This window comes from Cariama cristata, unplaced genomic scaffold, assembly GCF_000690535.1.
Source record: "Cariama cristata isolate BGI_N322 unplaced genomic scaffold, ASM69053v1 scaffold23612, whole genome shotgun sequence".
In the NCBI taxonomy this organism is placed as follows: domain Eukaryota; kingdom Metazoa; phylum Chordata; class Aves; order Cariamiformes; family Cariamidae; genus Cariama; species Cariama cristata.
This window is the reverse complement of record NW_009603563.1, coordinates 1,987-29,843: the sequence shown is the minus strand read 5'-3', so window position 1 is coordinate 29,843 and position 27,857 is coordinate 1,987. Positions and strand designations below refer to the sequence as shown.

At 40.8% G+C, this 27,857-nt stretch overlaps 1 protein-coding gene across 1 annotated transcript in view; it reads left to right on the top strand.

Moving 5' to 3' along the window:
* SPICE1 (spindle and centriole associated protein 1) overlaps positions 1-20,358 on the top strand; it is a gene marked incomplete at its 5' end in the record, with an annotated part of 23,972 nt that extends 3,614 nt beyond the window's left edge. The window contains 13 exons of the mRNA XM_009695255.1: positions 1,713-1,835; positions 4,323-4,420; positions 4,720-4,862; positions 5,092-5,232; positions 6,029-6,294; positions 10,447-10,578; positions 11,250-11,397; positions 13,686-13,907; positions 15,838-16,232; positions 17,560-17,731; positions 18,941-19,043; positions 19,354-19,441; positions 20,305-20,358. Coding sequence (XP_009693557.1) covers positions 1,713-1,835; positions 4,323-4,420; positions 4,720-4,862; positions 5,092-5,232; positions 6,029-6,294; positions 10,447-10,578; positions 11,250-11,397; positions 13,686-13,907; positions 15,838-16,232; positions 17,560-17,731; positions 18,941-19,043; positions 19,354-19,441; positions 20,305-20,358 — 2,085 coding nt within the window. The remainder of the gene's footprint in view (positions 1-1,712; positions 1,836-4,322; positions 4,421-4,719; positions 4,863-5,091; positions 5,233-6,028; positions 6,295-10,446; positions 10,579-11,249; positions 11,398-13,685; positions 13,908-15,837; positions 16,233-17,559; positions 17,732-18,940; positions 19,044-19,353; positions 19,442-20,304) is intronic.
* Positions 20,359-27,857: the final 7,499 nt, after the last annotated feature.

Here is a 27,857-nt window from a genome sequence, read left to right as displayed (position 1 = left end):
AGCAGGAGGGCTAAGCTTAGGAACCTGCTGATGCTGAAAGAGATCTAATAGGGAGGGTGAAAACAAATTACTCCGGATAGTTTTTGTCTGATTAAACATGTCACCTTAGTTTTATTTGCCTTAGGGAAAGGAATCATGTTTTGGGACAGGTAGACTTTTTCTGGTTTTTTGTTTGTTTGTTTGTTTGTTTTTGTTGTTGTTCTGCAGATCTGGCATAACTTTGTGTAAAAACCTGCATTGTTTGATGTCAGATGACTAAATGGGAAGACTAGATTTAATTAGTATCAAGTGTGAAAACTGAATAGTGATTAGGAAAAGTAAAAGTAGGTACATGGGATGATTGAAAGGTGAATATTCACTGATTTACTGTATTGTTATGAGAAGTGTAATATACTGCAGTGTAATTCAGGCTCAAAAGACTGGAAAGGCGTAGAAACTAGGTATATGGGGAAACTTCTTGGCATAACAAAGCATAGTAAAATAGGGGTGGGGGGAAAGAGGTGAAATGCCACTGCCTAGAATTTTTTGAATGAGGCTGAATATAAAGCTTATCAATGGACACTGAAAGAAACTCTCTGGAGGTAACAGCATATAGTGCTCTGAAACTGCTGCAAACCAGTCCCTCTTGTGAATCCTGGGGAATCAAAAATTGTCACTTAGTTCTCAGATTTTGTGTAGGAAGACATACATAAGCCTGTCTTTTCTGTGGGATTTTCTAAAGTACTTGGAATCTCTCTGGCTAAATTTGATTAACCATGATATGTGGAGGTCACTTACATACCTGATCTCCTCTCAGGTGTTTAAGAGTAACTACCTTCTTCCCAGGTTGTCCGATACAATTTTACTAGTTTACCATTTCCAGCTTTGTGAATGAAACCACAAGTCAGTGAGGAGTTTTGAATTGCATTCTGCCCACGAAGCCATGTCCCCAGTCAGCTCCATTCAGCTTGCAGTCACTGGATGCCTCTTGCTTTGCACTCCACGACCTCCCTCCTTAGGAGGCAGCTGTCATGGTGCCAGTGATGGACTTCAAATACTGGGGGAGAGAGACCTTCAATACAGAAGCTGAGCCTTGTGAGAAATGTGTGAAGATTCACGAAATGTCGTTTGATGCCAGATGTAGTCAGCTGTGTTTATGGCTGTTGAAATTTTTATGGTGGTAGGTGGCTTAATTTTTAGGCAGGATTTTCAGTAGTCAAGGCTGAATGAAACAAGTCTGTCTGAATTGGTTTGGATCTAATCAAATAGTGCAGTTTTTGAGTGTCTGTGAGATGTAGATAAGTGTTCTTTGACTCGACAACATTGAGATCAAATGATTTGACGATGCATATTGTTTTGTTGTTTTTTTTTTTTTTTAAATGGCCAGATATATGTCTTCGTTTTGATGAGTATGTCCTAAACACCCAGCTTCTTGTTTGTGTCAGGCTGGGAGCAGAAGAAGAGGGAGAGAGACTTGTCTCTGAAGAGAGAGTCAGTGCTGATGGAGGCCCCAGAAGTAATAACTTTAATTTTTCAGAAAAACAGGGTGAATTCTAGTCACTCAGAATGATCTATGGTTTTTGGATCTATCTTAATTAGGATCTAATTGCATAGTGCCAACTTTGTCTTGTTGGCTCTTCTGTGGCTAACAGTTTAGAAGAACAGTACCAAAAAAACAAAGGAAAAATGCGTCTGCTCAGTATGAAATATTTCCTTATACACTATACTTTCAGATTCTGTCTGATCAGTACCATTTGCAAGATGTATTGGAACGATCTGATCAGGTTATGGCTGTGGCAAAAGGCTTGTTTGGGGATGCTCCTCGCACGCGAACAGGTAGACCATCTCATTTATACGTGGTAGTACGTTTAAGATTATCTCCTTGCTTTTCGTAAATAGCCTCACTTTGAAAGTATTCTTTTTAACTGTTTTCATCTCATCGTCTAATGTAGTATGGTCCTGTTCATGTTGGATGACACACAGATGAGGATAACACCTCTCATGGCAGGGGAGGGTGACCCATTGCTGGTTATTCTATCTGTCCTTTGTCAAATTTCGGGTCACTTACTGTAAAACATCTCATGCTCACCGTTTCCACAGCCGAGCTACTGGCCTATACAGAGCACCAGTTTGAGCCACTGTAGTAGTTCTGATTCTCATTGCTACGTGGGTTGACTTCTTGCTCTTGGATATTGTTGAAGATTTATCAGCAATTCGTGAACAAGGCTTTTCCTTTTCTTACCCTGGTTTGTGGGTCCTTAAGCTGCTGGAAGGCAGGACTGGCTGTTTGCATGTGAAATCTTAAGTTCAACTTAAGTTCTTTGCTCTGTAGGCTGCCATTCTCTTTTGCTTATAATGACTGTTTCATCCTACACGATGCTTCTGCACAAGTGTATTTAGAGATGTGAGAAGGGCAAAAGCTTGGTATATGACTGCATGTTTTAAGATAACTCTATGGTTGGCCTCTGGCAGTTGTTTAAAGTGACATACAACCCTGTGACCATTTTTGTGCAAAGTACAGGACTTACTTTTTGGTACAAATTCCTGTGACATACTACAGACCAAGTCCTCTGTGTTCTTCCCTGTTTTGTCCGATCCCTCTAGGTTTCCCTAATGTAACAATGGCTCCTAACTGTGACCTAGAATCATCTCAAGGACCCATTGTACAAAAATGTGATCCTCCGACTCAGCTTTCCATCCTTAGTGAATCTGTCGTGGACTCCCAGGTAATGTATGTTCTGTTCCATGCATGTCCTGTGGCGTTTTGATTTGCACAAAATAAGAATATTCAAAGGTAGAGTTTCCAAGCAGACCTAACCATGTCTTTTGTGTGTTGTATACCATGTTGCTAACATACGTAAAAAATGGTATTAAATGGAGGTGAGTTTGTTTTGTGAGGCTCTGGGAATCATGATTTTTTGATTCCTTAACCTTTGAATATGAGAAACAAACATGTCTCATAGGAGGTCTCTTATATTAGCCTGCTCTTCCTTTTAAATTCCGGAATTATCAGCAAGAGAACAAAGTAATTACAAACTAAGAAAATAACTGTTGTGTCACTTAACTAATTGCTCTATATCGAAATATGCCTCTGATTTTCTAATTAAGTCTGCATATATGGGGACATAGCCAGTTGGGCTCCAATTTATTTCTGATAACACACATGTAAATGTATCCCAGTTAACTCCACAGCCTTGATTATTCGTACAGGTTTAACTTCTAATACTTCACATTATTTTATAATTATTTAATTTGTTTGAAAAATTTTTAAATTGTTTAAATTAATTTAAAATTTCATTTAGATTGCCTTTGCATTCTATTTTGTTTTCATAACATGAGTTGTGCCAGGAATGCACACTGTGGTTTGAGAACAGATATATGACACTCACAGAAAACAGCTCACTGATGAAAACCAAAAGGGCTGTGGGAGCAAAAGTGATGGTGTCATATTCTCATGCTTCTCTAATCCTGTTTCCTGGTATCTTGCACAAATATCTGCAAGTTGAGTTGCCGTACTTCTCTGTCATGTATTTTGATGTGGTATTTGTTTTTTGGGTTTTTTAATGTGAAGAGTTAAGTGTAGCACCTTTGTAAGCTGTATCACTGGATGCATGCTGCAGGATAGGCTTAAATTTTTGAAAGAAAGGTATACTGACAGTTGTCTGCTGAGCTTCTGTGAGATTTTCTTTTCCTTATGTACCTATGAAAATCGTAGTTAAAGGTTATCTGGTGAAGCTTACCCAGAAGCATAGAAACCTGGTAGTTTGAGGAACCCTAATTCCGGATTTGATTGCTTAAGTTTTGCTATGAATGTGGTATGTAGGACTGTATTTTGTTCTGGTTGCATTTTACACATAGAATATAAATGTGACTTTGCAGATCTCATTATGAGGTTGTTTAGCTTGTAATGTCAAATGGATGAAATTTTAGAAATACTATAATGTAGGTTGCTTTTTCCATCTTCTGCCTGCTATGTCTCTGTATTTGTTTTGGTACAGTCTTTAAAGCTTTTTTTTTTATCCTACAGTGTGTGTAGTCTTTCTTATTTAATATAAATAATCCAAATAAATATTGGATATTGAATTAATCACTTGCTGTGTTACTTTCAGAGACAATTGTCAGTATCAGTATTTCTTAGGTACTAAAGTCCCCCAAAACACTTCCCACAGAGGGGTGTATTTTTCTTTTTTCTTGTTTTTTTTTTCCTTGGAGGTGGAGACTGAAACAAGTGGTTTTGTTTTTTCTTGAAACAATTCCATAAAATTGGTCTCTAACTTCTTCCCAAAAACAAATCAAAATTGCTCTGAAGTCTCTTTTTGTTTTCTTTGTTATCTCCTGAAAAGGCGCTTAATGAAATGGAAGAGGAAGCATTATCAATTTATCAATCAGAAGATAGACACCATGACTCTCTGAATTTTAAATCCAGCGTCAATTCTGGGAGGTCAGTACAAATATATCCATTCAGGTTTCCACCTCCTTAACACTGGAAATAGATGGAGTTAAAAGGGTGTTGCATGGGTATAGTTATGTTAGTTTTTCTGTTTCTCTTCGTCCTCCTTTCCTGACCTCAGAATTCGAGGGAAAGCCCTTGTTGTAACATTCAGACTGGGAATGAATGGGAGCAGGGAACTCACCTGAGCAGTTACAGATATTTTAAAAAGCTCTTTCTAGACTGTACAGATAATCTAGAATCATGCTGTTATCCAATTCAATTCACTGTTATGCTTGTTTTGAATGCAGGCTACTTCGCTTGTTGAGAGAAGAAAATTCCTTGGTGAATTCTCAGTTGTGGGCTGAAAAGGATATGAGAAAAACTACCTTATCACAGGAATCAAATGTGCCTCTGACTCCAACAACTCTTTCTCCATCATTGGATCAGTCAGGTGGGACTTGCCAAATCTCAAGGGTTGTTAGGCTGCTCACAGGGTCCTCTCTGGAATTCCTTTTCTAGGCGGGGGTGAGAGACAGAGACGTGCTAATTTGTCTCCGATGAATTTCCAGACTAAAAAGCCAGCTCTTCTAATAAAAATAGTTTATAACATATTACTAGAAAGAACATACTTAAAATGTTTCATATGCGGTTTTTTTTGTTTTCTTTTGTGTTTAAATCAGCCCTCAATGCTACCAATGTAGTCAAGAGAATCCATTCAAGACTTCAGAACGAAGATGAAGAAGAGACTGTAAACTCCACTTACACTGTGAGACAAGTGCTGAACCCGAACTCAAGGAAACAAAAGCAAATTGCAGCAAAAAGTTTAGTACTTTTAAAAATAACATACCTCCCTTAGACCAAGGTCCTTAATATCATAAGAAAATGTAGGTTGCAAGGGATATTTGGAAGTCATCACAGGGCTAACTCCAAACTTTCATTAGCAGGGACCTTGTCCAGCTGAGTCTTGAGCATCATTAAGGATGGACATTCCACAGCTCCATGTGTAGTCTATTCCCCTGTATTCTGCACAGTCGTTGGCAAAGCAAAGTCCTTAGGGATCTGGGAACCCTAAATATGGCCCTTCGATGCTACCTGTTACTGTGCTAGCCATGGAGTTCTCTGCTGTGCAGGGCTTTTCTGTTTCTGATGTAGCTTTCTATTCTATGCTGCACAGACTTACAATGCATTTCAGTCCCCATATTCTACACACATTTGTATGTGGGAACTGACATCAGATACAAACTGTAGCATGAAAGGATTGTTGTAAAAGAGTTGCTCACTAAATATGAGACCTGAAAGCAGCTGTTATTTTTCACTGGTGGTTCACTGGCAAACTGTTTCCATGCTTTTAACTGTGAAGGAGGAAAGTATAAGCAATTACCTAAGATAAAAACCAAACCATCATACTTGAGAGGTACTAATGCGGTGGCAGATAATGTGGTCTTTGATGGCCTGAAAATAACTGGAATGACTGGGGATGTTCTTTGATAGTCCATTTCAGCTCAGGGCAAGAGAGGGCCTCTCCTTTGATTTACTTCAATAAACAATGTAATTTCCGTGGTACTGCAAAGCTTCCTATACAAGTTGAAATTCCAATGACGCTTTCTCCCTCCCCAGTGAAAAGAAAACAGACTGCACAGAACTCTGCAAGGCAGAAGAGAGATGATTCTCCAGTTAATTCGATCCCCATTGACCTTCAGAGGGACAACAAATCCAGCCTGGATGTTCTCAACCGCATGATACGTGAAGTGGAGCACGAATTGGAGGAATATGAGCGATGTACAGGTCGTGAGGTTCAAAAAACTGAGAGAAGTGAAGGGCTCACTGGGTTTACCTTGTCACTGGTGAACGCGCTCTGTCGTTTGATGCGCTACCTCAAAGAGGTGAGAAGACCTTGAATTGCATCTGTAGAGTGAATGAAAAAGGGTATAAAGTTACTTTACAGACGTGAACTTTGGTCTTTCCTGGCTCCCAATCAGTTTATTTTGAAGTCTGATTATCATTGCTTATTATTTGGATTGCACGAAATTAGGAGTTAAAACTTTTAGTTTGTTGGAAACAGGTATCCCGAGGGAAAATGGAGGCATTGACTGCAGTGAAAGTCTCTCAGTGACTATTAGCAGAAAATACGAATTGAAATAATTTAAATTTTGTTACTTAAATATGTTCAGAGTTGTAGCAGGCTATTAACTACAGCCTTGTTTACAAATTCATTTTCTTCCTTTACCTCCTGAAGGCGATGCTATTATCACTAGAGCAGTGGACTCAAATCCCCAATTTTTGTTGAGGGATTCCTTAGCTCTCTTTCTATTCATAGCAGCAACTTCACCTTAAGCAAGAATGACCTGAAGTGCTCACTATAACAATGCACAGCTGGGGATCAATGCAGTTCCATAAAGAAGATTACCTGTAAGCCATGTAGAACTTTTTAAAAAAAGAAAAGAAAAAAAAGTATTTTATTTCATCTCTAACCCAGAGCTATTCAAGATGCAGCAGTGGCTCACAGATTCATTTGGCCAATGTGAAATATTAAACCAGATTATGGCAGTTCCTGCGCTCTTAATAGATGCAGCAGAGTATGTTGTCTAAGTTTCAATGCTCTATTTCATAGCAAAGGCAATAGACTGCTAATGAATGTGGAACTGTCTTATTTTGGTTCCTTTTCAGAGTGTCTAATAATTGAGGAAAACAAAAAAATCCCACCTTATTTTAGAATTTGAAATTTATTTTTTTTTCTTTCTGAATGTGTAACACCTTATTCCTTGTATTAGCCTGTATTTAATATGTATGAAAGAATTTACCTAGATTAAGACTTGTCTTGGGAGCAAACGGTAAATAACCAATCCAGGGGGGAAAAGCACCTGCCACCAGAAGATGGACTTTAACTGAGATGGTCTTCTGTTTTAAAAGAAGTAATGCTTGCTCTTTGTTAAAGTTGTAGTACCAGAGCAGGGTATTACATTTGGTTCTTTTGCAGTTACAGGGAAGGATCTTCCTGGACTTCCAATAGAATGTTTTCCATTTATTAGGAAAACATCCATTTAATAGCATCGTATTAATGTTATAAATATAAGTGCATTTATAACCCTGTTTAGATTGTCTTTAATTTGTGTTCCACAGAAATGAGTTATGCCTGAGCCTCTGACTTCTTCCATAACTACTCCCAGTTCTTTTGTCTCTTCTTTTCTTTCCTAGTTGTTACATCTGTGAAGAGAAAGTAATATCTAATGTATCTTAAAAGCTTTTATCCTATTCAGACAGAAGGCCAAGGAGTCTGAGTGTTTAATGAGACTACTTATTTTGAAAGATGTATCCTGACTCTTACTTGTATTCCCAGTTTTTACTGAGTACCTCTATGATGTTGTTTCTACTTTAATAGATGTGTTACCAGTCCCCCCTTCCAGGAGTTGATTGTTGCTTGTAGAATTGTCTACAACTTTCATAAATTTACTACCTAAATTCTTAAGTAGAAATTTTCAAAAGTCACTCAAGCTACAAAGTGTGGTTAATTGTATTCAGAATTGCTCGAGATAGTGTGCATTTATAATCTTCAGTGACTTCTCCGCTTTTCATTGAGCTTTAATTACAATCAGAATTTGAGAATTCCCTGGGAAGAAGCACAGCTTGTCTGAGTATTTCGTAAAACGTGGTCCCTGTGATGCTGGGAATAAATCAAGTGTTTGTGTGCACCATCTGTCTTGCCTAGCCAGGAGCGTTAGCCAAGTTCTAATGCCTGGATTAAGGCTGGCAATGCATGTCAAGAAAGTGACTTTGCAGCAGATATTTAAAAAGCCTCTGATTTCAGGTAAACAACCAGTCTTCAAGAGGTTTTGAAGCTTCTAGAAAGATTCCCTTCCTCTTCTGGGAAGCAGAAAATATTTTCCAGCTTTGCTGCAGAAAAGCTGAATGCAGAAGAATTACGATAAAGGATCTTGCTTAATTTAGTCTCAAAAATGTATATAAAAAGTAGGAAGAGAAACTTCAATTACTGAATCTTTCATGGAAGTGTTTTTATTGAGTGATTAAAAAAGCAATGCCTACAAGAAGAAGAAGATAGGGTATACAGAAAGAGCTAGAGAAAAGGGGAAAAAGGAACCTCTGAAATGTGTTTGCCAACTGTACGAAATTCTTAAAGGGAAGTGGATAAACCTGACTTGGTTTCTAAATGAATTTTGGTATCATCTGCCAAATGTCAGAATTAATAATTCTCTCTCCTGCCCCGCCCCCCCACCCCCCGCCTTCTGCTAAGAATGCTCTTTCTTTGCCAGACTCACAGGGCAAAAAGTTAAGAGTATACGCATACTACAGTAATCTCTATTGCTATGTTCTCTGTCTCTGTTTCTACATATTCTGATGCAGTGTAAAATTTTCTGATTAGAGGTACACCTGGCAAGGGGCTGGAATGAAGATGCTTCTTTCAGAGTATACCAGACCTGATGGTAGGAATTGATATATACAGCTGTTAACCCTGACACTCTCCCCATGCATAAATGTAAGACGTATGGCTACTTGGAAGCTTTTCCTCCATGACTAGCTTAACAATGTGTAGGATGAGTAGATACAATAGCTCATCCACATGATCTAAGGCATCAATAGGCTTGATCACTGCTACTAGGGTTAAAGTCCTTATTTTGTGCTGTCTTTGGTTTCTAAAAAGATAGGACTGTCTGGGTTTTTTCCATTTTCTGTGCCGGCCTGCTTCACTTGGATCAAGACAGAAAAGCTCTTCTCTCTAGGTGGAGGAGAACTAGAAAATGGATGGCTTATCTCTGATATGCTTAAAGGAGGTGTATCTGTCTGTCTTTGTGTCTAGTGACAGTACTTGTGATTTATTCTCAAAAACATTTATTTATTCATTCACTTCATGTGGCTGCAGAGCTGTTTTGTCTTAATACTTCTTCCTTGGTGGTTTTTCACTTCTGGTCCCAGTGTGAGCAGAAAATAATCTATGGTACGTTATGGGAAGCTCAGGTTCTGATTTTGTCTGGCAGCAGCAAAGAGTACCCCTGCTGCTTTTCAGGATCTCTCATGTTTTGGAGATCGGACGTATTTCTCTTGTTCAGCGATTCCTCTGAGTAAATGCAGGCAACCATCTGGGGAAGGTCTCCATCTGTTAATTCTGACGTGTTTATGTGACTTGATAGCCTCCATTCTTTTAGTTGTGGTGGTCCAAAAAGTGGCAGTGGTGTATTCCATTTACCCATTAGAGGTGGAAGGCAATCTTTTTGTCTAGTACAGGAAGCCTGGCTACTGCAGTGGTCTGTCTTAAAGTAATAGGTTGATAATGGCTTTTGAGGGCAAGAGGTTCTTTACTGTAAGGTCTTTTGCCTCATGCTCAAGTAGATTATGTAACAAATAAACCTTTTTGCTTTAAAAAAAATAAAATAAATTAAACCTTCTAGAACTTTTTCTGTCTCTGAGGGAAAACGTTAGAAAGCAAGTACTTTCTCCTCTATTTAGTAAAATTTGTCTTCATTAATGAATTGAGGAAACTAAAGAATAGGCACAAGTAGCACAGGATATTGACACGCATCAGCACACCTAGAGTTAGTGCGTTACTGCACGAAGATCAGCGACTTAAAAAATTGTGTCCATGCAGAGAGGCAATGCTTGTAGTTACAGCCTGTAAAAGTTGTAAAGGCAGAAGAACAAGGACCTGTAGGATTCCCTACAGTGTTCTGGAGTAAGAAAGAAAGAACAGTAAGCTCTCTGACAGTTCTCAAGCCATGAAAATTGGATTTTGTCGTGAAAGTGATAATGTCAATTTAGCAATAGTGGGAAGAGCTGTTACAGTATGATGTCGTATTGACCTGTTCCTGTTTCCAAATAGAACAAGGACCTGTAGGATTCCCTACAGTGTTCTGGAGTAAGAAAGAAAGAACAGTAAGCTCTCTGACAGTTCTCAAGCCATGAAAATTGGATTTTGTCGTGAAAGTGATAATGTCAATTTAGCAATAGTGGGAAGAGCTCAGGTCATTCCAAATATGAATCTATATTGGTTTATAGTAGGGTTTTAACTTTTTCTCCCTCTTTAGAGTGAAATGCAGCTGCGTGAGAAAGAGGTGAGGAGGCAGCAGCATGAAGAGATGTTGAATGAGCACAGAGAACTGATTGATGCTCTGACTGCAGAAATACTTCTAGTGAGGGAAGAAAACATTACTGTGCAGGTACTGAGCCCCTGCTTGCTCCTTACCCATCCGGATGGCTTGTTGGAATACTGAGTTGTGCTGTAAATATTGGCTGAGATGCATTGTCTTGTGTTCAAGAGATTTTAACAATAAACAGAAAGAAAATGATAAAATTGAATGAGGAGCCTGAGAATTATAGTAGCAGGTATGAGGGGTGGGGAAGGAATGTTTGGGAAGTCATTATTATATCTTCATTTGACTTTAAAGCCTGGGAAAATGCTAGTTCTGTGAAACTGAGCTTTACTTTATCCATCCAAATTTTAAACATCTTCCTCCACACTTCTGTAGTGTTAACACTACTGGAGCAACACAGTAGACTGGATGTAATACATTTTCTTTTTTTCAGTTTGCAGTGGAGGTAGATTTGTTCAGTGGTTACATCTGGGAATGAAACAATAAAGCAACATTGGAGAGGAAGTAGGGTCATGTGCTAGGAAAAGGAAAAACAAATAATTGATTTGAGTCAGGAGAGGAAATAAATGAGAAACATGGAGGCACTAATATTTAAAATCTCACTGGAATCGTACAGATTCATGCAGTGGTATTAAGGTGAAATTTCTTCTCAGGGCTGCTTGTGGTATATAATTTTCTAATTCATGTCGCTAGAATACAAATTTCTCTCTCTCTCTCTTTTTCCCTTCCTCCTTTAGAAGAAGCTTCAGCAGTACATGATGGTAACAGATGAACAGCTGATGTCTCTCACACAAGCATTTAAAGGCCTCCCTTTGGTAGAACCTAGAAGAGAACAAAGCCCAAACCATCTTGGAATTGCAAGCAAAGGTCCAGCGAACGGCCAAGGTGTGTGTATGCATGTGTGAAGGATGAAAGAGGAGTTGTGGCTAGTGTATCCCTGTAGTGGAAAATCTGATATTTAATAGATGTCTGCCTAACAAATACCTTTTGCATGAGTGTGAATCTCACTTCTGGAGTTCATATGCCATGGATTCTGCTGTGAGTACAAGCACTCTGCTACAGATTATTTTTTAACAATATTACAGGTTGTTTTCCATCCCCGTTAACATCCTTGTGTCTGGATCAGGACTTCAAGATTAACCTTTTAGCCAAGTCCTGGGCTTGAGCTTTAAGTCATACATAATATATTATTTAAAAAAAAAGAGAGGAGTAGCCTTCCCCTATTAAGATGGCTTACAAAGTCTGGTTTATTTTGAGGGTCCTAAAAAAACAAACAAACCGAAACCAAACCAAACCCCACTGAATCAGGATCTCACCTTTCTGTTGCTGAGGCAGCCTGACAGTATGAGATTGGTTCTTCCATAAGACTCTGGAGGTCGCTGCTGACCAGAACAGCAGCTGCTGAGGCCTGTTAACTAACCAGGCAGAAGTCTGTTACTTGGTATTTGTGACACTATATCAGGGGTGAGTGACTAGTTGAGTGATATATAACATGGATGCAGGCTAAGTTAAGCAAGTAGCATTGATGGCCAAACTAACCAAACATGAGTCACCTCGTATTTCTAATGTTCTTTCACCACAGAGTTTTCTCCCAATTGTCTTTCCTGATCAGTTGTTTAAATGTATAGGTTTTGCTCTCAAGGTCAGTAACTCCTTGTGAATCCTAAGACTCCTTGGAGCTATTTCTATTCCTTAGTTAGATGTTGGTTTTGTGGGCGTTTTTGTGATCAAAAACTTTCTTCCCAACTGTTTCTCTGGGGTCCTCGAGAAGAAGCCACATACCAGATCCCTTTTTTGTGATTTACCCAGGTTTTGTAAAAGAAACCCAAAAAATCACACCCCAAAATATAAAAACCAAACAATCAGAAAAGCACCCTCAAAAAACCATCCAAACCTTCCTATTCAACAATTCTGGAGGACTAGAATTTCCAAATCTTCTTTCCTTATTGGTGTCACTTCTCAGGAAAAGGCATCCTCCTGAGAGAGAAGCTTCCTAAAGTCACAAAAATATTTCTTCCTCCTACTTCAGAATGAGATCTCTTGTACCGTTAAGGCATCTGAGTGGATGTGAAACATTTGAGATAGCTGCTTTTAGCACAGAAACCATGCATAAGTTAACATAGGACTTCTCCGGAGAGAAAACTGGCTGAAAGAGGAGTTGGGGGGATATCATAGTGACAGACAGCATGTGAGGAGGATACTTCAGAAATGCAGTTCTATAGAGTGAAGCAGAGTAGGAAGATCTTTCTCATTTCTTGCCAGGGTCATTGAATAGTGAATGGCAGGTTTTAAATTCAATCTTAGAATCCCAGTAATGTGAACCACAGGCAGTATTTTATGTCACCTCTTCTGGCTTTTTGCCTTTGAAAGGTGCTTTTTGTCTCTTGCATTTTGGGATCAGATATGTTCTGCTTAATTTTCCACTAACTTCTCTTTTGGGAACAAATGTGCTGAACAAAATCGTGAAGAGAGAATTCAAAGGTAGCACTGATGGAGCAGTGGATATAAGCATATTAAAATTGCTGTGGTCTCACAGCTAGCTACAACTTCGATTTCATGCTTTTCATTTTGTGCCTCCCTGGTGTGTTCAAAATAGATGGCAATGTAGACACAAACTAGTTGCAGTTAAATACAGAAGAATAACTTCTTTTTTTTACTGAAGAGATGTCTGATTTTAATTAAGTCATGAGAAGATCATCAGAGAGCTCGAAAAAGCTTTGAATTGTTTTCTACTCCACCATTGTTTCCATCAAATTTATAATACAGGGGTATTAGGACAAGTGCGTAGGTCTGCTGTTGTCAACAGAATATTACCAAATGCAGCTCGCTTAAATACCTGTTCCTCACAAGTCACATGCCTGTAAGTCTTGTGCATGGGCTACAAACCAAATCTCTTGCTCGTATCCTGAAATTGTGAGGCTACATGTAAGAGCTCTTCTTGCTCTTAAGGCCAGTAAAGATTTGTATTATGCTGGAGTGAAAGAGTTCTGTACCTGGGGATGAGAAGGAAGTTAGCAGTGTGTGGGGAACATACTCTAGTCTGTCTTTTCACATACCTGAACATAAGAGTTGTTACTGAGATTTCATTGCTGTTGCACTAAAACTAATTTTTTTGTTGTTATTGATTTTTTTTTTTTTTTTTAACTTTTATCGCTGCTTTGTCTTTTCTTTAGAAAAACCTGATTTGAGCTATTCTGAGCGCAGGACTGATGAAGGCAACAGGGAAAATATTCTGAAATTAGCACAGGAAGAACTTTTCAAGTTTCCTCCAAGGCTGGGTGCCTCAGGTGGTGCAGGATCTGGTAGAAGCTTGCCAGCTCACATCTTCCAGCCAGCTGTGCTGTTGTCACCCCCCCGGCAGAAGAGCAGTCAGGAATTGTCTCCCCTCCAGAACGGTGAGATCTCTCTGGCTGTAGTAGACTTGGGAGTCTGTGTAGGGTGTTACTGTTACATTTCCAAAGGTAGTGCGAGATTGAATTTTCTATGGAAAATTTTTAATCTGTATGTTTAGACACATTGGCCCTATAGCTGGAATATCCTACTTCTGCACCTGGATATGCATTTCTTTTCTTCCTATGCCTGTTGCTAGATGTGGTACTTCAAGACATGGTTTAGTGGACATGGTGGCATCAGGTATACGGTTGGACTTGGTGATCTTTGAGGTCTCTTCCAACCATTATGATTCTATGATTCTATTTCCTTTAGACTTTATGTCCCCTGCAGTTCTCCATGTACTGTCTGTGGTCCTGTCAGTGGCAATCCAGACTGGCATTTTTATTTCATACTGGTTTTGATTGTCACTTCTGTGTGATTGTTTTGGGTGAAATTATGTGGTGCTGGATAACCAGAATAACTCAGTCTTGTGTCAGTATCCATAGGCTTCAGGAGTTCTGTAGGTCTGTAGCTCAGTTCTGGTTGTTGGGAGGAAGAAGGTTCATCAGGGGTGACTAGGAAGGTAGTTCTCATTTAAACTTAATGAAGTGAGCAGAAGGGAGGACCCTTTGTGACTCTCAAAATTACCTGTTTCCTCCTGCAACTGTCATTGTAACCACATGCATCTTACTGAATGTGCTAGGCCCCTGTAACCCTTTGGTGCTGAGGGGCGGATAATTACGTCCATGGCTAGCTTGATGGTTGCTGACAGGAAGTAAGGCACAGTAGTGGGGTCTTGTGCCTCCTCTCCTCCTTTTATCCCCCCCTTTCAGCTGTGTTGCTTTGTAAGTCTTTTCCAAGTCAGAAAAATAACCCAAAGTCCTTTTGATTTTTAGGGAGTTGGCAGGGCAACTGGAAGTTTATATCTAGTTGAGCCTTTTGGTGGGTTGCTGTGCTGTGAGAAGGCACATAATAGATCAGGAGGAAATGAATTAAAGGTAGTGCTCTGCAAAGAGCAACATCTGGTTTTGGTCCCATTGGGAACTGTCAGATGTTGTCTGTCCCTTGAAACAAGAATATAAAACTGCATTCTGAGACTTCACTACAGTTTTGCTATGTAAGAAATGTATCGTTACTCTTTTAAGACTGTTAAAGGTGCTAAATGGCTCAACAAATGTTAAACTTCTTGAATGTTTCTTTATGAAAAATGATTCATAAACCAGATTTGTGTGTAAATTTTTAAATGTCGTGCTCTGGTCAAGAGGCAAAAGCTAAAGCTTGGGAAGGAATGGGCTATTTGGTCTATAAAGCATAGAAAGTCTGGTTTTGATCACAAAATCCAACTTGGACTTAACGTGTAGCAGCTGACAGTGCTGTAACATATTTGGTCATGTGTGTGGTGTGTTATCTGTTTGCTAATGATGACCACAAAAAATACCTAACAACTTTTGTTGTCCGGAGTGCTTCCCCTTTCTTAGGGGCTGAGTAAATCGCTAGTTTACTATTATGCCAAAAGTCATGTATTATTTTGTTTTATTATTCTAAAAGTTTTGTTACCAACCCAGTATAAGTATCAGAGCTGAAACACAAACTTACAGTTTATTAAAGGTAACTGGGTTTTGGAAAATGAAGAACTAACTAAGAAGTAATGTTTGATCTATCAGCTAAGAAATTCAAAACCATTTATATTGTTCTCTCTGACTTCTCTCTCAATCTCTAATTAAATCATTTAAATGTAAGACTGTTTGCAGTAGGAAGTATTAAACCTGGTGAGTTCTTGCAGCAGGATCTTGCATAGAATGATTTTGATCAGCAACATAACACTATTCAGGCTAGATGTTACAATTCAAGTTCCTGCTTGATTGTTAGTAGCCTGATGCAATAAAGTCACTGTTAGTTTCTTTGAGGATCACGTGTCTCTTTCTTTACTGTTCCTTTATTTCTTGTTTGTAGTGTTTACAGCCATTTCTCAGTCTCCTGAAAGCACAGAAAGAGAACCATGCAAGGAAAGGAGCTCACCTTCCTCCCTGAGAACACAGAGCACAACTGAGGAAAACTGTCTGTTCTCTCGACGGCAAGCAGTTCCTCTCGCAGACAAAGACTTGGAGCGTTCCCATGAGAAAATCAGTCTGTCCTGCCCAGGTGACACTAGAAAAAACAGCACAGCTGAAGTGTTATTTCAAAACGGTGATCTGCTGGGCCAGATAGCTGAGCTCACACGGCAGAACTCTCTAATTAAAGCTCAACTGAGCAAATTCAGAGGCTTCTCTGAAGACACAAGTGACTGCCTAAATCAGCCAGACCCAATACAAAATGCAAATCCTAGTCCAGACTCTTCACAAGGACAGGTGAGAATTTAACAGAAAAGGAAGGCTGGATTCCGCTTTCTGCTGATCTGGTTTCCCATAGCTTACTGATTCTTTAAGACTGTTTTTTCCCTGTTGTCAGCTGTTTTAAGGAAAAGAGTAGAAAAACAAATACTCTTTTCATTCATTTGCTTGGAGACTTTGGTTTTTATCCTTCCCTAAGGAGCTCAACAGTAGTTTCTCATATTGGGCCTATGTTGTATATGGGTGCTGAAGTGCCCCAAGTGTGCAGCACTCTTACAAGCTCAGGATAAGCTTGTGCTGCAAAAAGACAGATGTGATTGCAATATCATCAGGCATATCTCTTGTAGCTTGGGTAATATTAATAGTGAGATTACTGCACCAACCCACAGGTGCTTGTCAAGCTTGTAAAATACATATTTAAATCCATGCTGTACATCTCTTCTGCTACTGTGACCCAGGAGCCCATGAGATTACAGTTACTGCAAGTACCCCTCTTGCAAATATTTGATTATAGTGTATATACTAGTTGGATCCATCTTGTCTGTCCTGCTGTGTGGTGAAAATTCCAAAATCTTTGGGAAAGAGAGAACTTGAATATTTCAGTTCACGTAGAAAACCTTTAATCTGCAACTAAGCAGCTGTTCAGTGGCACCCCAGTGAGTGGAGTTAACATCACAGAAATGTCCAATCCCTGCCCTTGCTACTGTCTTTACTTTTGTTCCATCACAGTGGCTGAATTACTGTTCAATTAAGGATCCTAACGATTTAAAATTTCCTCATGTAAATGCAGGCTGAGAGTCTTGTCACTTTCCACATTGTATTATGTTGTGTAATGTTTAGTCATCTAGTTGTACAAGATGATGCAAACTTTTTGAATTGTTGTTTTTGTGGGAGCAGTTACTGGAGGGGGAGGGGAAGGGATCAAAGTGGATGAAAACCTGGTTTAAAGATTACCTCCAGGATACTTCTGCTAGAAATCTGCTTTTGCTTCCCCACACCATCCTGAGTATGTGTCTCTCTGATTAAATATTTTCTTAATTATGGTTAATTGCTGGATGGTTTGGGATTCTTTTTTTTTAATATAATGTTACAGACAATAGCTGTTTTTTTTCCTATTTGTAGGAAAACCAATTTAAAATATTGTTGTGTTTAGCCAATTAAGGACCTAGATACAGGACAGTGAAAGGGACAAAATCAGATTTTTCACAGGAGGTGCTATATAATTATGTTTACTTTCAGTTTGAAAATTAAATGCATACAAGTACTTGAAATACATTGCATGCTCTCCCTGAAGGTGCAAATTATAAGTTTTTACTTGTAAGTAATTATCCAATTACCCAAATAGACTCATCTCGTGGTATCGAAGAGCTTGGAGGAAAGAATAGCAGAGCTGAATCGTCAGAGTACAGAAGCACGTGATAAACTGTTGCAGCTAATAGACCAGCAGAAATTAGCTGCTGCCGATATGGTCCCTCCGATGATATCTCCTGTTCTGCCCTCATCCCTAAATTCTACTGGTAAGTACCCAGCTTCAGGAGAAACAAAAACTAGTAAGACAATGTTTTTCCCCTTTTGGGAGTTCTCTGTCCTTATCTGATTGCATCAGTGGTTGTGGTCAACAGTACACTTGCTGTTAATGACTGTGTGGTACAAACACTCCTTACTTTAGAGAGCTAAAAATACATCAGCTAAACTTCTCCTAAAGTTAGTTTCTTCATAATTAGTCTGCTGCAAATACTATGTTTCATGGTAAATCTCTGCTATGTCCTCTGCAGAACAGTTCTGCTACATAGTCACTGATGGGCAGAGCTAGGCTTTTTAATCAGCCCTCTCTGCTGGAGAACCTTTTACAAAAAGGCTAAGTATTTACATCAGGCTTCTAGAAATCATGGCAGAGTGGTTATCCAGTTCTCAACCACATTTTAGTTTTTGGTCTTTTGGGTGCTCTTTCTGTGAGACTACCTTGCTGAGTTACTGCCAGTGCTAATAGAAAGAAATAACTGAAGCTTCCAGTCGTCTGAAGAGATGAATTAGCGAAGGGAGTATTCTTGCTGAGTCAACATCCATAGATTAGCTGCCATGTGTAACTGTCAACAAAAATACTCTCCAGCAGGTGAGGGCTGCTTTATCTTTTTGAGAAGTTATTGCAATTACAGGCAGAACTGCACGTGAGCATGTACACATGTTCTGTCTAGGACACCCTCCCTTTCCCCCTGACTAAACCACAGAGGATGTAGAACGGGAAGGACTTGAGCGGGTGTGTGCATATGCACCTGCATGCACATGCAGTGACTCACGTAGTGGGATCATAACACTTTTAACACTTCTGTGGCTGTTGTAACATAATTCAGCACAATAAGTAAAATCTTAAAGGAACAAAGTAGAGAAATGAGAAGTCTCTGAGCCTTACATTGCCAAAACCCAGAAAGTTTATCCATGGAAGGATCATTCTATATCTATGCACGTTGTCCATAGTTGCTCTGAGTATCTTTCCTATCTCAGTATCTTTCAGAGAGTGGGTATGGGGTTGATGTCTAGCCTCATGTTTTATGTTTGCTCTGTACATTCTGTGCAATTGTGAAATTGAAAAATGAAGTATGGAAAAATGGGAAAAGTATCAAAGTATCAAAAAGTATCAAAGAAGTATCAAAAAATGGGAAAATGAAGTAAATGTTGTGCAATGTTGCTATGTTCTCATCAGAATCAAGCTATTGTTTATTGCCTAGAAAATGCAAGGAGGACAATTGAAGTGTCTATTCCTGTGGCAGTTGGTATGGACAGCTCCAAAGAAGATAGTGTTTCCCCTGCCAGTATGACCAGTATAAGAAGGTAAAAGTTAACCCTTTACTATTTCGTTTTTGTAGTGTCTTGATCGCCCGCGCAGCAAAACTTGAACACAATGGAAACATTGCCATGTTTTTCTTTAGCTTCACAGACTTTCCCTGACTTCATCACACTCAACTCTGTGGAGTTTCACAACTTCCATTGTTTGTATTTAAAATACCTGCAATGTGACATAAGACAGGTGACATGGGTTGTTGAAGACTCTTGAGGAGGGATCCTAACTCAGGATCTGAGACATGATTGTAGTAGTCGCTTCAATTTTTCACTTTTTCAATCTCATTTTGAATGTCTACAGGTCTGTAGGAGACTCCAGCAAACCTTGTTCACCCCTAAGTGCCACATCAGAAAGTGTGAAATTAATTCCTGTCAGCCAAAGACCAAAGGTAAGACTGAAAAATCTTCAGTGAGAAAGTTTGGTTGTGGTGTCATATAAGCAAAAAGCAAGACAGATAAAGGAGGGGAGAGATCTCTGTCCTACTTTAAATCTGCCGAGGTTAAGAGTAATTGATTCATGGCAGTTCGGATTCTGGACAGTTGGTAAGGGGAGACCTTAGTGCTAGTGACATTAATTGTTTGCTGCCACAGAGCTGTTATTTACAAGTGAATAATCCTTTATCTACGTTTTCTGCTGTGGCATCTTCATACGTTAGAACTGGGAACCTCTGGCAGTCTTTCACTGGTGGCTCCAGAGAATTTCAAGCAATCGTATGTACTGGTAGAGCCACATATAAGAGGCAGGCAAGCTCTTACCTAGCCATTGCACAAGTTGCCGATGGATAAATAAATTCAAATGCAAAGAAAAATCCCCAATCTAGATTTCTGATTCTTGATGTGCAAAGAAAAGAATAGACTACAGCGAGATGCTTTCATGAGGACCTCCAAGCAGTGGTACAGTCTGGTAAACCAGTCATAGATCTGTTTATATGCTTGAAAGCAACCATGAGGACATATTAATACCATCTTTCCTGATGTCCAAAATAACCTAAATTAGGAGTGATAAAGAGAAACAAAGTTAGAGTCCAAGACTCCATACATACCCAGAGGGGAAATTTGGAATACTTAAGGTACATGTGGCTTAAACTAGGTGTCTAAAGTAGGTGGTATGACTCCCTCCATGGTGCTGATGGCAGGCAATTGCTGCATGTCGGTGAATGAATGTATAGCAATCCTACACAAGCCAACACTAACTAGCAAGTCTGTAGGAAGTTCATGACGTATGAATTTCAACTGGTTTCTTCTTTTGCAGGTGGAAAAGCAAAAAGAAGAAGGCTGGTTTGCATTGTCAACGCACATTATGTAGAGGAAGCTGCACTGAAGTCCTATATTTTAAATTTTTTTTTTTTTTTTATGAACCACAATTAGATCACGATAGTCCTGCTCTCCAGATGTACAGTTTAACTCTAAAGTGCTTTCATATCAGTGCTATTAGGATAAAAAGGTCCATATGCCTACTGTATTTGTGCCACATGGAGCACTATAGGAAGTCCTGGGAATGAGTTTCTGAACTGGACACGCTGCTGTGATGTTACGCCTTTTCACCAAATAGGTCTTTCACAAGATTGTAAACTCATGCTGCTGCAATACAAGTGAGCATCTGGTATCTGTGTTAGATACCCTGAAGACAGTACGTTTTAGAAATTGCATGTGAAACTTTCTGGAGCATGTATTTGCACAAGATACGGGAATGAAAAATAAAGAAAACTGAGATAAGGGAATGTACCTATGTTCAAAAGCAGCCTGGAGCTTAGGAAGCAAGTCTGTTCCTGCTGGATAAGAATTTGCATCAGAAATAATTTGTTCCTTCTGTGGTTTACAGTTGCTCCCAAAAGTTGTGTTTCCTGTGCAGTTAACATAGCAGGGATTACATCTGGACTTGAGGTTTGCTTTTTAAAAATCTCATTTAATATTTTTATAGTAAATGTAAAGTGACTATTTGAAGTTGAAATCAGAACCTCTATTTGCTATGTACTGAAGTATACTGTCTTTGATACAATAGAAAACTGATGAGTACAGTTGTATTAACCTGTTTTGTTATGTGTGTATATAATACTCTAATGACCATGTTTTTATATTGTTTTTATTTGACTTTTTTAATTACCCATCATTTTATTATTAACAATTAACAATAAAATCTAGGACTGTGAGGAAATGCTTATATATCTGTTCCTAGTAAACCTGGGCAAAAACCTTTATAATGGAGATAAAAAAAAATGGAAAAAATCTGCAAGTCTGGGGAAGAAAATATCTACAAGTCTCAAAACCAGATTTTGAGTAAAGTTGTTTTAATATTTTTCTTTTTTTAACTGTTAAATTTGCCCCTAAAGATATTGATGGAGTGGTGCATTGAAAGGGGCCAGCCCATATCCTTTCAATCAGTTCAGCTTTAGGAGAATGAAGAAAAGATACTTCTCTTTTTTTCTTTTCCTTTTTTTCCTTTTGTTTTTTAAAGGGGGTTTTTCTTTTAAACAGATTTAGAAAATCTAAAAAATGTGGGATTCAAAAGAGAACCTGTTCAAATACTCATTGACACTTCTGCAATTAATTTTTCCAGTGTTAACTTTGGGAAGTGAAGAAGGCTTATAGTCCTGTATTTTGTGAAATAACAGTTAAAATTGCTTGGCAGGAGTCCCCCAACTCATGCAGAGGCCGGACTTTGGGATGCACTACATAACCATAGTGCCCACACATTAATATTGTTGCTTCTGACTTCCTCCAAGCTAATGGTTGCTACAGATCCTCTGTAACCATTTAGGCTGAGATGTCCTTTTGCCATGCAGAATTGGAATTAATCTTTTGAGTCGTCATCTGGTTTCCTTAACTTGGAAGCTGCTCTATCAAATAGCTCTTTGCTTGTAAGTTGAGTCATCTAGCTGTATTCCAGTCTAAAAACACTCAGTGAGGTGAGAAATTCTGCTGGTTTACCTTTGCGTTGTTAGTGAAATCTGAGTCTCCTTGAGATCAGTAGAACTCAGGTTCAGGAGGACTGCAGGTCTGGCTTCAGAGTCAGGACTAGTGACTCCATAAAACAGCATCTGTGGTGCAGAGCACCAGGTGGTGGCCATCTGAAGCAGTTGGACCATGCAGAGCTCCAGCCTGGCTCCCAAAAGCCACACAGCCGCATTAGCAGAGCAATGCCTTCAAACTAGTAATTCTTTTCTCTCAGCACAGCTAACTAGCTCAGGTGCCACCTTGCGCTGATGTCGCTAGTCTGCTGCCAGAGCTCGCTTTCAACAGGGGCTAAGTGCTTTGTGCTCATCCCAGATGAAAATGCGGGCATGAGTGTGGCTGCCCATTCCACAGGACCTTTCTGGGTCTGCAAAGCCCTAAATGTCGAATGAGATAAACAGAACAGATCTGGATACAGAGAGGAAAAAAAAAACCAACAAAACAACCAAAACAAAAATGACACCTTATAGAAAACAAGGAAGCATAGGTTGGCTGGGAGGCATGCAGCTGCCCCAGGCCCGGCTTTGCTGTTTTGGAATTGCAGTCCTGTGCCAGAACAGTCTCTGGGAAGAGGCACGGGAATCATTTTTCACATATTAAAGATGTCCCTTTGCACGATGCATGTTTAGCTTTTTACACAGTGTTTGCTATTTAAAGAACTGGAAATCTTTACAAAAGCATTCTTATCCAATATTTTAGCTGAAGAAACTGAGACACAGAGCAAGCTGTAAAAAATGCCGTGTTTCCTAGTTTCAGCCAACACTGCCTCACTCGTCAGCTGGTCTCAGAGATACGTGCGCCCAGGGCTGTGAAAGGTGTGTCCCTGCGTGAGTGCAAGACTGAGGAGTCCCGGGTCACCTCTGCTCTTTAGAAGCACAAGTTTTGATCAAGGAAGTCCTCACGACATTTACATTTAGGTGAGCACACCCCATCCTGACAGGTGCCTTGCACATCGGTCTGTCGCATGGCAGGATTCACAAGCCTCCTGTTCTGTTGTCTTCCCTTCTGGGGCCCTTGAATGCAGGGGTACTAATGGGAGGAGGGGCTTTGCATAACGTGGAAGAGGAACCCAGAAGTCTCTGAAGAGAATCTCTCTTCCTGTGCTAATAAGGGGCAGCTAGAAGTATTAATATATATATTCCTTGTATTTCAGTTCTTAGACATCCAAGTGCATTGCCTCAGGAGTGTGTCTTCTGAGCACAGAAAACACAGGTGATTCTCACCCTTCACTTCCAACCCATCAGTTCTCCAGGCGAGGAATAAGAAGGGAAGGGGCAGGCAGGAAAAGGCAACGCACAGAAGGAGGGCCTGCTTCCAGGTTACAGCCAAGGTGCTTCTCGCTCACAGTAGCCTCCATTCACTGCAGAGAACTGGACCTGCAGTTGTGGGTAGGGTGAAGCTGAACTGAAGAACTGCCAGGGCTTCTCCGCTGACCCAGGCTGCAGAGTACAGTTACTTCACCATTAATAACAATTAGTCACAATCTCTGGTCTAGCCCCATTTTCTTCAGAACTGCTGGCTGCAACTGAGCACCAAAGAGGAAAAGGGTGAGTGCCTCTTTTCAGCCCAGTGAGCTTGCCAGGCATAGTTTGAGCAGAGGCTTAAAAAAAGCAAAAAGACCTTTGTCTCTGTGAGTCTGTGAGTGTGTGTCTGTGCCTCCTCTGCTTTTCCTCATAGCACCTGGGTGAGTTTCTGAGGTAGGAATAGGGAGTGAGGTGCATAAGAAGAGACGTCTTGGAGTAGAGAAGTGATCCAAGGCAGCCTAAATTCTTGCTGGGATACCTGAGTAAAAACCTGAATACTCATCTTCCTTCCCCTGTGTGTTTGGTTTGTTTTTTTTTTTCCAATTTAGCAGAAGGTCTCAATAGCAACAGAGTGAGGAAAATAGAGTTTGGTTGCTCCTGCCCTATGCAGTTCTGCTTTCTGGCCAACAAATGAAACAGGAGCCAGCGCAGTGTGTTAGGCACAGGAAAGGAGGTGGGTGCATGAGGGAGGAGGAGCCTGGGGCAAGTCAAGCAAATAAGGACGCAGGAGAGCTGTGCTGAAGGCAGAGGCATGCTCGCCAGCTCAAGCTTTCCTGGCTGGGAGCAAATGCGGTCAACAGGTTGGCCTGCTATGCACAGCTGCGCCTGGCCTCTACCTCTCTGAAACAAATTGCTGACAATTGCTGACTCTTATTAGATTGACATCTGCTCCTGCAGGGAGTTAGTCCTCCAGCAAACCTCTTGCAGTTTCCTTTAGGCTGTCAGATTTTATATTTTTATATATACACGCACACATATATATGCATAAAAATATTGCTTTGTCCGGTCTCATACTGACCAGAAACCTCATCTAAGTGAGTTCCCTGCTCTCACTGCCCCACAACAAGGCCAGGTTTTTGTTTCTAGTGCTGCAGGAAGAGTGCTGTTCTGACGCTGTGCTGTGCACACACAGAGGCTGTGCTTAGCCTGTGTGGCCCTGGGGCAGGTGAAAGGGTGCTGCAAGTGGGGATGTTGCACTGGTGCTGGGGTGCAGTCTCAAAGTGACCCAACCAGAATGCATGTTCTGATACTACATGCTTGCCCCGCAGACACTCTCTGCTGCAGGATCTGTTCTCCCCACACACACCACTCAATCGTACTACCTGTAGCTGCTCTGTGAGCAGCAGAACTAACTCAGCCTGTTTTTCTCTGGAGTACTGCCCCATTTTCTTAGTTCTCCACCTGCCCCCCCAGCTGCATCCCCATGTAGTACCCTACTGTAATCTCTCTCTCATGGTCTCAATGTATCTTGTGGTCCTGGCAGCGAAGGGAAACAAGAATGGCTCCATTGTCTCCTCAGTGTGAGTATTAAGTGTCTGGTTTATCAATCTTCTTTTGCATGTAGAAACTTACCGTCTTTCAGATCACCTCCCCTGTCTGAAATACGGCTGAAGGGGAGCTAAAAAAGGTTAGTGGCCTGACATCACAAAGAACGTACTTCCTTAGAAAATCTGTCTTGAAAAAAATCCAGTTTCATCTTCCCTTCAAAAAATGTAGACAGGATTCAGGAGAGATCAAAAAGAATATAAATAGCAGCAGAAAGTTGAAAGTGGCAGCAGGTGGCTGGAAAGCTGCAGGGAGGAGGGGAAGATGTTGGTCAGAAGCCACAGCAAGGGCAAGTCTGCACAAAGCCAGCGGTTTAGCTGCAGCTGCTTTTGACTTCAAGGAGCGCTACCAACTGAAAGGGATATTGCTTGACCACTTCGAACTCTGTGTTTCCTGTCACAAATCTGGAGGATAAGAGAGATCCACCCATCTCTTTTGCTGCTTTCTTTCTGTGTTTCATGTGTTACCAGATCTCTGTACCCTGACTGCTTCCAGTTTGCTATTTCAGGGTCAAGCCGAGCACCCCTTCCATTAGTTGGTGAGCAACACAGAATTGGTGTGCCAGGTGTGCTGTTTTGCTGCCTTCTTCCTTCACCTCTCCCAGGTCACACTGCAATGGCTTAAGTCCTTCTCCTGGAGCGTGGGTTTGATGTGTGACAGCATTTTACGGAAATGTACTTTTGAGTCCGGCATGAAAATGAAGAGACTTGGGCTTATGTTAAATGAGGGCTCTTGAGTTTCAGTTTAGTTTAGTGCCTTAAGCTCAACACCAGCCTCAAGAGAAAAAGCTACTAGCAAATTTAAAAAAGAGACAGTGTATGAGCATACGCGTGAAGGGGGATGTTTGGTAGAGAAGGTGTTTCTCTGAAGAGTGAGTACCCCCAGAAATGCCTTGTAGAAAGTCTGTGAGAGATCGCAGGGCAGAAGTCCTCCCTCTCCATCCCAAGCTGTGTCCCCAGGCAGAAGATCCGTGCTGTCCTTCTGCAGCAGCTGTCACATTCCCCCATGCCGTCAGCTTGCAGAAATTTTGTCATGTGAGCCTTGGCCTGGGCAATTCGCTCATACGGTCTCTGGGCCCAGCACAGACAAAGGTCAACTGGCACCTCCTTTTCCGAAGGCAGACTTGCTCATTGCAGCTCGATTCTTCCATGTAGGGGAGCAGTCCTACTCCTTCATCTCTGATGGGAGTGACTTTTGCCACCTGATAGAGAAGAAAGAAAAAGCGGCAGCTGTGTGACCGCACAAGTTATACGGCACTGTCTAGTAGCTAGACTGCTGCAGGAGTCAAAGAGATACAAATCCAACCCAGAATTTTGGGCTGAGGTAGGGACACATGAACCCAACCAAAGGCAGTTTCTTTATAAGCAGGCACATACAAAAACTGTGTCTGAGACACTGTACACGCAAAACCTGGAGCCACGGGAGGGTCTCTTTCACAGAGAGCACATAATGAACACATTATGCTTCATACCCAACCATGAGCCTGTTACCAGAGCTAAACTTGCTTCACACCTTGTGCTGAGGGGCAGGCTTGGATGAGCAGCAGCATAAGGAGAGAGAGGTGGCTTCACTCATAGGCATGACGATGTCTGTTCTGTCTGAGCCTGCAACCCTCCTGTCCCACCTGTCCATACAACCGCACCATGCAGCTGATGGAGGCATGGGCTGGGCACGGCATCCTCCTCAGACAGACGCTGGCATCGTGGGAGCCCAGGCTCCTGGGACGTGGGAAATGCCCAAGATAGAGCTGGCCTCAAGTGGGGTAAGTGTAGGTGAGGGCTGAGGACAACACCAGCCTCTGCGCCTCAGTAAACGGACTGATAATAAGACTCTTGGACCACTGAAAGAACAGTACGGAAATGCTCCTCCCACCAGTCAAATGCCACATAATTTTAAATGCATGTTTAGCTGAATGAGTAAGAGATTCTGCCTAGGTTGGGAGACAGTTTGTTGGAATGTCCAGGTGAGGTTGATATAAATGGGAAGAGCTGTTAGCTGGGTGGCTGGGGAATAGACAACACAAAACAGTTTGCATGGAAACAAGTAATGATGTGTCAAGTATACCCAGGAGACCAACCTGGCAGCTCTGCCACATTCAGAGGAGTCTCTGAAACACGGTAGCTTCCAGGGCTGACAAATCCAGAGTAAAACTGGAGTTGCTGGTCAACTGGAAAGCAGTCAACTATCTGTTCCACTTCTCTTTTCTTTGCAAACTCCCCAAATAAGCCATTTTCCACCTTCCTCTGGCAGTTGTTGACCCAGGCCATGGCACTTTGACAGGTCCTGTGTTTTCTGTCAACGAGATCTCTAATATTTCTTTCTGAATATCTTTCAGATCTTCTTTTTTATCATCAGTCATCTTGGACTTTTCTGCAAATGCAGGGCTTGCAGGTCTGCTCCTTGCTGTTCTGTTCATTGACGACTTTGGCTTCACCACCTTTTCAATTGGTTTCTTATGGCAGGATATACAGAAATAGCTCCCTAAAATTAACAGAGTAAGTAGGGACAGGGAAGCATGAGGCATCCCATCCCAAATGTAATGAATGGTTTATACCCACACTACTCACAAAGAGACTAGGAAGGAAATTATGCTTTAAAGCTGTTTTGGCATGTGATAGAAAATGTTTTACCAACATTTCTTCAGAAAAATATAAACGGGAAAGCAGCATAAAGCTCTCCCCAGAATGGGCTAATTAGCAAATACAATAGAAATATTAGTCAAGAGTCCTTGAAGGGAAGGGGGAAGGAAACCATCAAATCTTCCAAGTCTCTGTGTGATGATCCAGTGCTTAATGGTAGGAAACAAGAAGCAGATAAACAGGAAAAAGGAAAGAGCTGGGAGGGAAAGTGTGACAGGGAAAGAACAGGTCACCCAGAGCAAGTACTCTAAGAGGCTCTGACAGACATCTTTAACAATAGGAGCAGGAAACCTAGTTTGAAGAGGACTCAGTTTCAAGTAAATCTTGGGTCAAATGAGAATAATTAGCCATCCATTAACACTTGT